This window comes from Agelaius phoeniceus, chromosome 5 (genome assembly GCF_051311805.1).
Source record: "Agelaius phoeniceus isolate bAgePho1 chromosome 5, bAgePho1.hap1, whole genome shotgun sequence".
NCBI lineage: Eukaryota > Metazoa > Chordata > Aves > Passeriformes > Icteridae > Agelaius > Agelaius phoeniceus.
In genome coordinates this window covers 80,163-91,944 of record NC_135269.1, presented here as the reverse complement: position 1 = coordinate 91,944, position 11,782 = coordinate 80,163, and the positions used below count along the sequence as shown (strand labels likewise).

General features: G+C 51.2%; 2 protein-coding genes across 3 annotated transcripts; both read left to right on the top strand.

Annotated features, from left to right (window-relative positions):
• Positions 1 to 485: 485 nt before the first annotated feature.
• LOC143694030 (uncharacterized) lies at positions 486 to 2,714 on the top strand. 2 transcript variants are annotated; one of them, XM_077177988.1, is made up of 7 exons: positions 486 to 565; positions 796 to 876; positions 953 to 1,616; positions 1,691 to 1,718; positions 1,958 to 1,998; positions 2,082 to 2,162; positions 2,243 to 2,714. In XM_077177988.1, the coding sequence occupies exons 3-7, from the start codon at positions 1,465 to 1,467 to the stop codon at positions 2,322 to 2,324; spliced, it is 384 nt and encodes a 127-aa protein (XP_077034103.1). In that variant the 5' UTR covers positions 486 to 565; positions 796 to 876; positions 953 to 1,464; the 3' UTR covers positions 2,325 to 2,714. The 2 variants fall into 2 exon arrangements, with proteins under 2 accessions (XP_077034103.1, XP_077034102.1); XM_077177987.1 differs by having other exon boundaries at positions 2,077 to 2,162.
• A 228-nt stretch (positions 2,715 to 2,942) lies between these two features.
• Positions 2,943 to 11,319, top strand: LOC129119223 (uncharacterized). The gene is made up of 22 exons (XM_077178038.1): positions 2,943 to 3,341; positions 3,420 to 3,447; positions 3,525 to 3,538; positions 3,652 to 3,692; positions 3,776 to 3,856; positions 3,934 to 4,072; positions 4,962 to 5,024; positions 5,103 to 5,139; positions 5,225 to 5,338; positions 5,422 to 5,502; positions 5,580 to 6,664; positions 6,743 to 6,770; positions 6,858 to 6,871; positions 6,985 to 7,025; positions 7,109 to 7,189; positions 7,267 to 8,343; positions 8,420 to 8,442; positions 8,532 to 8,591; positions 8,676 to 8,719; positions 8,801 to 8,841; positions 8,923 to 10,322; positions 10,892 to 11,319. The coding sequence occupies exons 6-11, from the start codon at positions 4,062 to 4,064 to the stop codon at positions 5,649 to 5,651; spliced, it is 378 nt and encodes a 125-aa protein (XP_077034153.1). The 5' UTR covers positions 2,943 to 3,341; positions 3,420 to 3,447; positions 3,525 to 3,538; positions 3,652 to 3,692; positions 3,776 to 3,856; positions 3,934 to 4,061; the 3' UTR covers positions 5,652 to 6,664; positions 6,743 to 6,770; positions 6,858 to 6,871; positions 6,985 to 7,025; positions 7,109 to 7,189; positions 7,267 to 8,343; positions 8,420 to 8,442; positions 8,532 to 8,591; positions 8,676 to 8,719; positions 8,801 to 8,841; positions 8,923 to 10,322; positions 10,892 to 11,319.
• Positions 11,320 to 11,782: the final 463 nt, after the last annotated feature.

The following is an 11,782-nucleotide window of genomic DNA, read 5'->3' as shown; positions in this document are numbered from 1 at the left end:
CTGAAGAGCTTTCTTCTATAACAAGGCCTTTACTCCCTTTGAATTTGAGTCAGAGGAGCCAAACAGCTGTAGCTGCTCTGAGGGCTTTTATATTTGGTGGGATTAGCCCCCTCCCTTTTCCCAGGCATCATGGGAATGGGAGGCGGGCACCATCAGGGGTATATTAACCCCAGCTTTTGCTGAGGGGCTTCATTCCCTCTCTGGGTTGTGCTCGGGTGAGAGCTCTCCTGTCATTTTAGTGAAGAGCCTCTTTCAGCTTAGCTTGCTTTCAGCAGGTGTTTCTGGGCATCTAAAGCAATAGAGGCTTGGAAGATACTGTGAAGAAAATGGCATGGAATACAGGGAGTACTTAAGGTGACGATTTCGGATTTTGTGTTTAGGGGTGATAAAGCATATCTGCAATTTCTGGTTTTGTTCTTTTTTTTGTGTTTTTATTGTTTTTAGGAGGTGCACAGCTTCCAGAGATCCCAGGTTGTGTCAAGCACAGCACTTCTTTCAGCAGATTCATCATGTCACAGGAGGCATCTGGCAGTGTTAAAAATGATGTTTGAGATTGAGGCTTCAGGTGAGTTGAGGGTTGTGACTGGGAGAGGGAGGGTGAGCAGGTATCCAGTTAGGAGTTATTGGGGGGCAGGGGGGTTTGCAGGCAGCAGGGTGAGAAAGGGTGTTTATTTGAGGGCCCCCCCACACAAGGCTTTTCAGAAGCATAGCAGAGGTATTCCCATGTTTTCCTCACACAAGGTCATCCACTGCACTCACAGGAATGCCATTTAACTTTGCTTTTCTCTAACCCAGGTGCCACTAATAATAAAAGGCCACAGCCTTGGAATCAGGATGAAGATGGAGCCTGAAGGAGCCAGGCACACTCAGGAGAGGGCAAGTAGCTGACTTGCTGGGATTTGGCCTACATAACTCTAAACTCATACTTTGGTTTTGTTTTTCTTTATTGTAGCTGACCGAGAGGCTAACAGGCCATCACGGGGCCCTCCGAGGCAGACTCATTTCAGGTGCAACGTGGATTCACATCGCCGATCATCCAAAAGATAAGTCGGGGGCCATGGCCTGGAGAAGGGAGAGTAGCAGGTTGGGAGTTCTTGGGACAGATTTAAAAATTAGCAGAGGGAAAAGCAATCTTCTCCAAGGGGCCTCTTAGGACAGCTAAAGGGAGAGACTCCACATTTGATGGCAGCGTGCAGGCGGGCAGGGCAGAGCAGTTCCGGTCCACGTCGTGTTGTCCGGTGTACCGTGTTACCTACTGTGTCTTTGGGGTCCCTTTTGCCTTTTCCCCTCGAGGCCCTCACCACAAGCATAATGTGTCGTGTTTAACGTCCCCCCGTTTGTCACGTTCTGTGTCACGGGTGTCTGCACATATTTGTGCCGGAGCTGCTCTGCCCTGCCGCAGAGGCTGCTGCAATAGGACAAGGCTCAGGGACACGCAGTTTGTGGGGTGTTGCTAGACTCTAGATGATATTCCTAGATAGACAGAAGATGTTTGGAGCTGTGAAGATATCTTGCAGCCCTTTGACGTTTGTCCTCACTTTCTTTCAGACGCAGAAGGATAAACTCCAGAGCAAAATCCATCCACCCATCCCGAGTGAGGAGGTTCCCCCGAGCAGGTCAGTCACCGTTTGTCTCTGCAGGGAGAGTGTCAAGTGTGACTCTGTTACAGCTCTGTTCTTTTTCTTTTTAGGAAGCAAAGCTGGACATCAGCAGGCAAGGTGAGATGGGCAAGGTGAGCATTGAGTAGCGTACAGAAGCAGTTAGTTGTTATTGCTCCAGTCTCACTTTCCGGTGCAACTCTAAGCATCCGTTCCTGTTTCTGCGCTTTAGGCAATCCACTCGGAGTACGCCAAGTCCCAGTCACCAACCGGCCGACGCGCCGGGTTTGCTGCTCTCCCGAGCCCTGTGGAAGAATCAGGGGACTCGGCAATGAAGCCTCTGCCTTTTCTGTTTAAAGGTGTCACCAGGGCAGCCTTCAGCAGTGGCCGAGGAGTTGCGGTGAGTCAGGGAAGTAGGGAGGAGGAGTGAGGCTCCGCTCAGGTTTCAGCAACGCCACATCACCTTGTCTCCTCTTAGCCCAGGCGTGCCCCACGACGATGGCGTCAGCCTCCGAGTGCGGCTGAAGCATGCGGCCCCAGGAGCCGGGCATTCTTGGGAAAAGAGTGAGTGGCAGAATTGTTGGGTTTTGGCCAATGTGCTGCTGAGGTTATGCATTGATATTTTGTTTACTTTATTGGAGCAGACGAAGAAACAACAGGAAGTTGTTTAACAACAGTGCCAGCAGGACCTTCCCAGCTGTCGAGGCAGCCTTCCTTTGTACCTGACACAGGCCAGCATCCCCAGATGTCTGAGAGATAAGTAGAGGGCTACGACCCACAGAGGGGATGAAACCAGGGCGCAGGGCAGGGACCCACCGGGAGGGGTTTTTGAGTCCGCTTTGGAGACGGGGGTGTCCACGAAGTAGCCCCTTAAGCCTGGGGGGGAAATAAAAGCAAAGTATCACTTTTGATCACAGTGCTGAGGTGCGCAGGGCAGAGCAGTGCCGGTGTGTACTGTGTCATTTGTCTATTGTGTGTTCTGTGTGGTTGGATGTGTCATGTCCTTTACCTTAGGCCTTTGAGGAGCCTAGCAGAAACCCTGGCATCATTGTTAGCATCTGTAATCTCTACATTCCTTGGCCTGGTACCCAGGCCATTGAACTTTTGACTCGGGAGCTCCAACAGGCATCAGAATTGCATCTCTCTTTGGAAGCATCCAGTCAGGTGGCTTTTCAGGTCTTGTTCTGAGCTGCACGGACAGCCGTGCTCCACAATGCTCCATTTCAACAGATTAGGCTTTGTAAGAATGCGAGGTTAGGGAGAGGATTCTGACCGTAGGATTCCTGGGTATCCATCTTTGCAGTTCTTGGAATAAATCATTCAGCCAGCATCTTCCTCCAGGGTTCTCTGAGCCTCATCAGTTTGCCATCTGTCTCATCTTGGTCATCTCCTTTTGCATTCTCTGAGTCCTTGCAGCCACTTTCCTTGCCAGGAGCTTTCTGTTCCTGTTGTGTCCCCCCTGTCTGTCACGTGCCGTCCCGTGTCACGGGTGTCAGCACACACATTTGTGCCGGAGCTGCTCTGCCCTGCCGCATAGCCTGGTGCAGTAGGAGAAGTCCCTGGGAGTTTGTAATGTGGGGTGTAGTAGGACTCTAGATGGGATTTGTAGATGGACACAAGACGTCTGGAGCTCCTAAGTTATCCTGCAACAGTTTGACTCTTGTCCTAACTTTTTTTCAGATTCAGATGGATTAAATGTGTGCCAGAGGGCCCCATCCCAGGTGAGGGGTTTCCCCCAAGCAGGTGAGGCACCGTTTGTCTCTGCAGCAGAAGTGTATATGGTGACTCTGTTACAGCACTGTTCTTTGTCTTTCTTTTTAGGAAGCAAATGTGGATACCAGCTGTCAAGGTGAGCAGTAGTTGTTATTGCTCAGGTCTCAATTTCTGGTGCAGCTCTAAGCTTCCGTTCTCCTTTGTGCACTTTAGGCAATCCACTCGGAGTATGCCAAGCCCCTGTCACCAGCTGGCCGATGCACCGGGTTCCCTGCATGTGTGAGCCCTGTGGATGCATTACAGGACTTGGTGATGAAGCCCTGAACTTTTCTATTTAAAGGTGCCATCCAGGTGGCCTCCAGCAAGTGCTGAGGAGTTGTGGTGAGTCAGGGAAGTAGGGGGGAGGAGCGAGGGTCCACTCAGGTTTCAGCTGTGCCAAATCACCTCATCTCCTCTTAATCCAGGCGTCCCCTGTGGCGACGGCCTCGGTCTCCGAGCGTGCCCGAAGCGTGCGGCCCGAGCAGCTGAGCGTTCTTAGGAGCACGGTGAGTAGCAGACTTGTGGGGTTTTGGCCGATGTGGTGCCACGATCAGGCATTGATGTTTGGTTTTCTTTAATACAGCTGTCTAAGAGACACCAGCCCGGTGCCAGCAGGACCTTCCCAGCTGACGAGGTGGCCTTGCTTTGCACCTGAGACCGGCATCCCCAGATGTCTGAGAGAGAAGTAGAGGGCTACGAGCCCCAGGGGGGATGAAAGCAGGGTGCTGGTTTGGGAATTACTGGGATGGGTTTTTGAGTCCGCTTTGGAGGTGGGGGGGTGTCCATGAAGTGGCCCCTTAGGCCCCATAAAAGCAAAATCTCACTTTTGATCCCAGTGCTGAGGTGCGCAGGGCAGAGCAGTCCCGGTGTGTATGATGTCCCTTGTCTATTGTGCCTTGTGTGTTGTTTGGGTATCTCATGTCTCTTACCTTAGCCTTTTCAGGGGCCTGTCAGAAACCTTGGCATTGTTCTTATCCTCTGTGATCTCTGCATTTCTTGGCCTGGCACCCATGCCATACAACCTTTGCCTGGGGAGCTCAGACATGTATCAGAATTGCATCTCTCTTTGGAAGCATCCAGTCAGATGTCTTTTCAGGTCTTGTTCTGAGCTGTATGGACAGCTATGCCCTGCCAGGATCCATTATGGCAGATTAGGACTTGAAAGAATGTGAGGACAGGTAGAGGCTTCTGACCGTAGGATTCTCGGGCATCCATCTTTGCAGTTCTTGGAATAAATCATTCAGTTAGCATCTTCTTCCTTCAGTGTTTTCTGAGCCACATCAGCTTGCCATCAGTCTCACCTCAGTCATCTCATTTGGCATCCTGTCGTTGCTCGCAGTAATCCTTTTTGCCAAGAGATTTCTGTCTGTGTTGTGTGCCCATTGTTTGTCGTGTCCTGTCTGTCCTGTGTCACAGGTGTCTGCACATATTTGTGCCGGAGCTGCTCTGCCCTGCTGCATAGCCTTTTGTAATAGGACAAGCCCTGGGGAGTTGAAATTTTTCATGTGGGGTGTACTTGGACTCTAGATGCTGTTCCTAGATTGATATAAGGTGTTTGCAGCTTTTGAGTCATCCTGCAGGTGTTTGACATATGTTCTAACTCTCTTGCAGGTGCAGATGCATTGCATCCATGGCAGAGCACCCCATCCCGGGTGAGGGGGTTCCCCATAGCAGGTCAGTCACCATTTGTCTGTGCAGGGGATGTGTCAAGTGTGACCCTGTTACAGTGCTGTTCTTTGTCCTTATTTTTAGGAAGTATAGCTGGATCTCAGCAGTCAAGTTCAAGAGGGTAAGGTGAGCAGTAGCCTTTCTTGTTGCTGAGGTCTCAATTCCTGGGGCAAGTCTAAGTCTCCATTCTCGTTTTTGTGCCTTAGGCCATCTGCTCGGAGCATGCCAAGCTCCCATCCCCAGCTGGCCGACGGACCGGGTTTGCCGCTCTCGCGAGCCCCGCGTTCCGGGCAGCCGTCAGGAACCGCCGAGGAGTTGCGGTGAGTCAGGGAAGTAGGGAGGAGGAGCGCGGGTCCACTCAGGTTTCAGCAATGCCACGTCACCTCCTGTCCTCTTAACCCAGGCGCACCCCACGACGACGGCGTCGGCCTCCGAGCGTGGCCGGAGCGTGCGACCCGAGGAGCCGGGCCTTCTTAGGAGAAGGGTGAGTAGCAGACTTGTGGGGTTTTGGCCAATGTGGTGCCACGATCAGGCATTGATGTTTGGTTTCCTTTGATATAGCTGTCTAAGAGACAACGGCCCGGTGCCAGCAGGACCTTCCCAGCTGACAAGGCGGCCTTTCTTCGCACCTGACATGGACTGGGATTTCCATATGTCCAAGAGATAAGTCAAGGGCTACGACCCACAGAGGGGATGAAAGCAGGGTGCTGGGTTGGGGCTCCTGGGGGGGAGGGGGTTGAGTTGTCTCTGGAGATGAGGGTAGCCAAGATGTGGCCCCTTAGGCCACGTAAAAGGAAAGTCTCACTTTTGATCACAGTGCTGAGGTGTGCAGGGCAGAGCAGTCCCGGTGTGTATCATGTCCCTTGTCTTTTGTGTATTATGTGATGTTTGGGTATCTCATGTCTCTTATCTTTAGGCCTTTGAAGGGCCTGTCAGAAACCTTGGCGCCATACTTAGAATCTGTGATCTCAGTGTTCCTCAGCCTGGTGCCCAAGCCATAGAACCTTTGACTCGGGAGCTCCAACAGGCATCAGAATTGCATCTCTCTTTGGAAGCATCCAGTCAGGTGGCTTTTCAGGTCTTGTTCTGAGCTGCACGGACAGCCGTGCTCCGCAATGCTCCATTTCAACGGATTAGGCTTTGTAAGAATGCAAGGTTAGGGAGAGGATTCTGACCGTAGGATTCCTGGGTATCCATCTTTGCAGTTCTTGGAATAAATCATTCAGCCAGCATCTTCCTCCAGGGTTCTCTGAGCCTCATCAGTTTGCCATCTGTCTCATCTTGGTCATCTCCTTTTGCATTCTCTGAGTCCTTGCAGCCACTTTCCTTGCCAGGAGCTTTCTGTTCCTGTTGTGTCCCCCCTGTCTGTCACGTGCCGTCCCGTGTCACGGGTGTCAGCACACACATTTGTGCCGGAGCTGCTCTGCCCTGCCGCATAGCCTGGTGCAGTAGGAGAAGTCCCCGGGAGTTTGTAATGTGGGGTGTAGTGGGACTCTAGATGGGATTTGTAGATGGACACAAGACGTCTGGAGCTCCTAAGTTATCCTGCAACAGTTTGACTCTTGTCCTAACTTTTTTTTCAGATTCAGATGGATTAAATGTGTGCCAGAGGGCCCCATCCCGGGTGAGGGGTTTCCCCCAAGCAGGTGAGGCACCGTTTGTCTCTGCAGCAGAAGTGTATATGGTGACTCTGTTACAGCACTGTTCTTTGTCTTTCTTTTTAGGAAGCAAATGTGGATACCAGCTGTCAAGGTGAGCAGTGGAGAGCAGTAGTTGTTATTGCTCAGGTCTCAATTTCTGGTGCAGCTCTAAGCTTCCGTTCTCATTTGTGCACTTTAGGCAATCCACTCGGAGTATGCCAAGCCCCCGTCACCAGCTGGCCGATGCACCGGGTTCCCTGCATGTGTGAGCCCTGTGGATGCATTACAGGACTTGGTGATGAAGCCCTGAACTTTTCTATTTAAAGGTGCCATCCAGGTGGCCTCCAGCAAGTGCTGAGGAGTTGTGGTGAGTCAGGGAAGTAGGGGGGAAGAGCGAGGGTCCACTCAGGTTTCAGCCGTGCCAAATCACCTCATCTCCTCTGAACCCAGGCGTCCCCTGTGGCGACGGCCTCGGTCTCCGAGCGTGCCCGAAGCGTGCGGCCCGAGCAGCTGAGCGTTCTTAGGAGCACAGTGAGTAGCAGACTTGTGGGGTTTTGGCCGATGTGGTGCCACGATCAGGCATTGATGTTTGGTTTTCTTTAATACAGCTGTCTAAGAGACACCAGCCCGGTGCCAGCAGGACCTTCCCAGCTGGCGAGGTGGCCTTTCTTTGCACCTGAGACCAGCATCCCCAGATGTCTGAGAGAGAAGTAGAGGGCCACGACCCCCAGGGGGGATGAAAGCAGGGTGCTGGTTTGGGAATTACTGGGAGGGGGGGATTTGAGTCCGCTTTGGAGGTGAGGAGTGTCCATGAAGTGGCCCTTAGGCCCCATAAAAGCAAAATCTCACTTTTGATCCCAGTGCTGAGGTGAGCGGGGCAGAGCAGTCCCAGTGTGTATTGTGTCACTTGTCTTTTGTGTATTATGTGTTGTTGGATATCTCATGTCTTTTATCATAGCCCTTTGAGGGGCCTGTCAGAAACCTTGGCATCAGTCTTAGTATCTGTACTCTCAGCGTTCCTTGCCCTGGCGCCGATGCCATGGAACTTTTAACTCGGCAGCTCAGACAGGTATCAGAATGGCAACTCTTTTTTGAAGCATCCGGTCAGATGTCTTTTCAGGTCTTGTTCTGAGCTGTATGGACAGCTGCACCCTGCAAGGTTCTGTTATGATGGATTAGGACTTGTAAGAATGTGGGGACAGGTAGAGGCTTCTGACCGTAGGATTCTCGGGCATCCATCTTTGCAGTTCTTGGAATAAATCATTCAGTTAGCATCTTCTTCCTCCAGGGTTCTCTGAACTTCATCAGCACGCCATCAGTTTCACCTCAGTCCTCTAATTTTGCGTCCTCTCGGTGCTCGCTGTCATTTTCCTTACCCAGAGATTTCTGTTCCTGTTGTGTCCCCGTTGTTTGTCCTGTCCTGTGTCACGGGTGTCTGCACACATTTGTGCTGGAGCTGCTCTGCCTTGCTGCATAGCCTGGTGCAATAGGAGAAGTCCCGGGGACTTGATGTTTGTAATGTGGGGTGTCGTTGGACTCTAGGTGGGATTTGTAGATGGGCACAAGATGTCTGGAGCTCTTAAGTTATCCTGCAGCTCTTTGATTTTTGTCCTTTCTTTCAGGTGCAGAAGGATGAAATCCAGGGCAGAGCCCCTCATCCCGGGTGAGGGGATTCCCCCGAGCAGGTCAGTCACTGTTTGTCTCTGTAGAGAGAGCATAAATGATGGCTGTTAGAGCAGTCTTCTTTGTCTCTCTTTTTAGGAAGTCAAGGCCAAGTGGGCGAGGTGAGCATTGAGTAGTGTACAGAAGCAGTTGTTTTTGCTGATGTCTCAGTTTCTGGTGCAGCTCTTAGCATCTCCACTTTTTATTTTAGGTGGTCCACTTGCCATCTATCCTGGCCGGGCATGCCCATTCCAGCTGTGTGCAGCTTAAGGTATCAGAGTGGCATCCTTGTCAGATTTGGGAGGTTGTGTTTTCGCAGTGTCTCAGCATGCTTTTCTGCTTTGTTTCTTTGCAGGTGCTGTCGCTGCCCTAGGCACGCCAAGGAACAGAGGAGGGCAGGTGAGTCGGTGTTTAGGCAGGCTGACTCATAGGTGAGTGTTACACAGCAGCATGCTAAGTGTGTACCTATTCTCTTTGCAGGTATCTTCTGGGCACCCTCTGGAGTCAAATCAAGATTTGAGGTGAGCCGGGGCAGGGGTGCGGAGGAGTCCCGGGGATTACTGTTTTTGACGGCAATAGTCACCTTTTCTGTTTTGTCTTAGGTACCCTTAGGAGCCTCGTAGCCAAAGGTTGGAAACGACAGCACCGAGGCACACACGGAGCATGTTTCAACATCCACGTCGGACCAAGGATGGATTTTGTCTGCTCCTTTTCCAAAAGCTAAGTGTCGGGGCCAGCAGTTGGGAGAAGGGGAAAAACCTTTACTATCACAGAGGGCAATTTGATGTCAGCTTAGCGGAGAGGTCTGTAGTGGGACCAGCTCTCTGGAAGAAAAGGGAGAGGATTTCTCCTCAGCCTGACCAGAGCCTTTGCCGGGCAGGGCAGTTCCGACCCATCTCAGGATTCTCGTGAACTTTGCATCGTCCGCCTTCCTCGGCCCGACGTCGTCACGGATCTTTCCCCTGAGGAGCTCGCCTTCACGTCCGGAGCTATAGCCACGGTCACCTGGCCGTTGGCTTCCTTCTCTAGGCTTGCTGAGCCTCTCGAGCATCCTCTTAACTGCTGTGGCACTAACTTCTTTTAACGAGTTACATTTCATCATCACGTGCTATTGTCATAGGGCTTCCTCTCCTTTGGCATCATCAGCCTCTGGCACATCTTGCGCTAGGCATCTCGGGTGCCTAAGGGGACAGTGCCAGGCAGTTGCCACTTGTCTCTGTGTTATGTCACCCGTGTCTGTGTTGTCCGTGTCTGTGTTGTCCGTGTCTGTGTCCGTTGTCTTCCACGTCATAGGCCTTTGTTACGTCTCAATGCTTTATTGGCACTATTCTGTGCCGTATAGGCTGTATTCTACTCACGTTCCTTTCTGGATATCCCTTATTCTGGCATCTTTACATTTTTACTCTTTGAGACAGGAATGTCTCAAACGGACAAGATGTTCTCATCCATCTTCCTTCTCACTACCAGCTTTGGTAGTGCCTTTTTTTCCATGCCATTTTCTTGGACTGCTAGAGGGAGTGTCTTGCACCCTCCTCATGTGACTGCAGTACTTCTATAGGTTCCATCTTCTGAAGGGTATAGGACTCAAGAATTCATCTTCCAGCGAGTTATCTCAAGTCCTGGCTTATATTGCGTGTACCTGTGCTGACTTATACTGTATGTACCTACCCTCTATGTACACTTGCACTGTATGCATCGACTTACATTGTTGTGTGTACTTATATTGTACCACTTATGGTTGGAGCTGCCCTGCCCGGGCACGTAGTCACAGTCAGGTAGAAGAGTTATAAAAACTTTACTGTTCATCTGTCTTTTATGGGATTTTGGGTAGAAAACTTATTGGTTCAGAGTGGAGACAAGTCCTAGCTGTCAGATAGCCACTCGTTGACCGCTTCCTGTCGTCTCACAGGTCCCCGAGGCTACCGATTTCCCCAGAACCTACCAACTGACGTCAAGGAGCGCAGCCAGAAGATGTGTGGCAGCACGTTCTTCAGCGTCTCGAGTAAGGGCCGCAGCGAGTGTGTAAGTGGGAAGAGCGTGTGAGCGTGTGTGAGAGCATGTGTCTGTGTCTGTCTGCGTCTGCTCATCTCTGCATGTGTCAGCGCATGCCGACTGGATTACTGGATTTAACCTTGTGTGTGTGACTTTTGCTTTTCAAGTTTTTCAACTCATTTTTAAATTTAGAATAAAAAATCCCCAGCTGGGTTTCCCCCCCGCCAGCTGTTTTTTTTTCCTCGGTCCCAGTCGGTCTGTGAGGTGACGTTCATCACCAGAGTTTGGGCGCGGACTGTCCAGGGACCGGGGTTTTTGTCAGGCAGGAGGATTTTTTTGAGGCTTCCGGGAACCACGTTCCCGAGGACCAATGATTGCTGGGGTGTAATTTAGCAGTTGTGATGAGAGGGATGGTGACTTCGTGTGTCATCTGAAGGGGGTGTTAATTGTAGATGAGTGTTGTTTTTTGTGTGCTTTTGTTGTTTTGGGTTTCCTATAACAATAAATCCACATGTAAGGAAAATAGAAAAAGGTTATCATCTTGTGTTAATATGTGTGTTGTATTGCTCTGTATTGCAGGGTGAGCACAGGGTGAACTCTCTCCTCCTTGCTGTGACACCTGGGCTGGCAGGGATGACACAGTGACCTCGGCCGGCCGATGCTGCCTGTGCCATCACCTGGCACTGACGTGTTTGATGAAAATCCTTTTGCTGGGATTTTTCTCCTGAGAAGCCTCAGAACAGAAATGGAACCAATTACGATCTGCTGGCTGTGGAGTGTGGGCTGGAGATGGTTTAGCAACAGGGGCATCTTGGATTAGTCTCCTGTGCAGTGTCTACTTGATGACCAATCATGGTCCAGCTGCGTCGGGGCTGTGAGCAGTCCCAGGTTTTTATTATTCATTCCTTTCCAGCTTTCTGATGTCTCCTTGCTCTTTTAGTATAGTTCTACTATCTCATTTTCTTTTAATATAATAGAGATCATAAAATAATATTTCAGCCTTCTGAGAGGTGGAGTCAATATTCTCGTCTCTTCCCTCGTCCTGGGGACCCTCAAACACCGCCACAATCAGCAGCCGAGCGGGTTTGTGCGAGCCTCTCAGTAACCCTCGGCCGGTCCCGAGTCGGCAGACACTGGGGGGCAGCCCTGACACGGCCGAGAGCGGGGAGACACTCTCTGTGCCCCGAGGGTGCTGAGGGCACCTGGGCTGGGCCCCTGTGCAGCACAAGAGACACCAGAGACATGGGTAGATGATAAAGGGCTGACTCTTAGCAGGGGTTAATCCAAGGTTTTATTAGGAGTCCCAAAGGAGCTCCTGCACCTCAGGGGCCTCCTGCCAAGCCCCAGGGAGATGTGCCAAGGTTACATTTAAAGGGAGGTGGAAACCGAAAGTAGATAACATTTTACCAACCAGTAAGTGACCCTAAGGGATGGATGCTGGGGCATAGACATACAGGACAGCGTATGGGG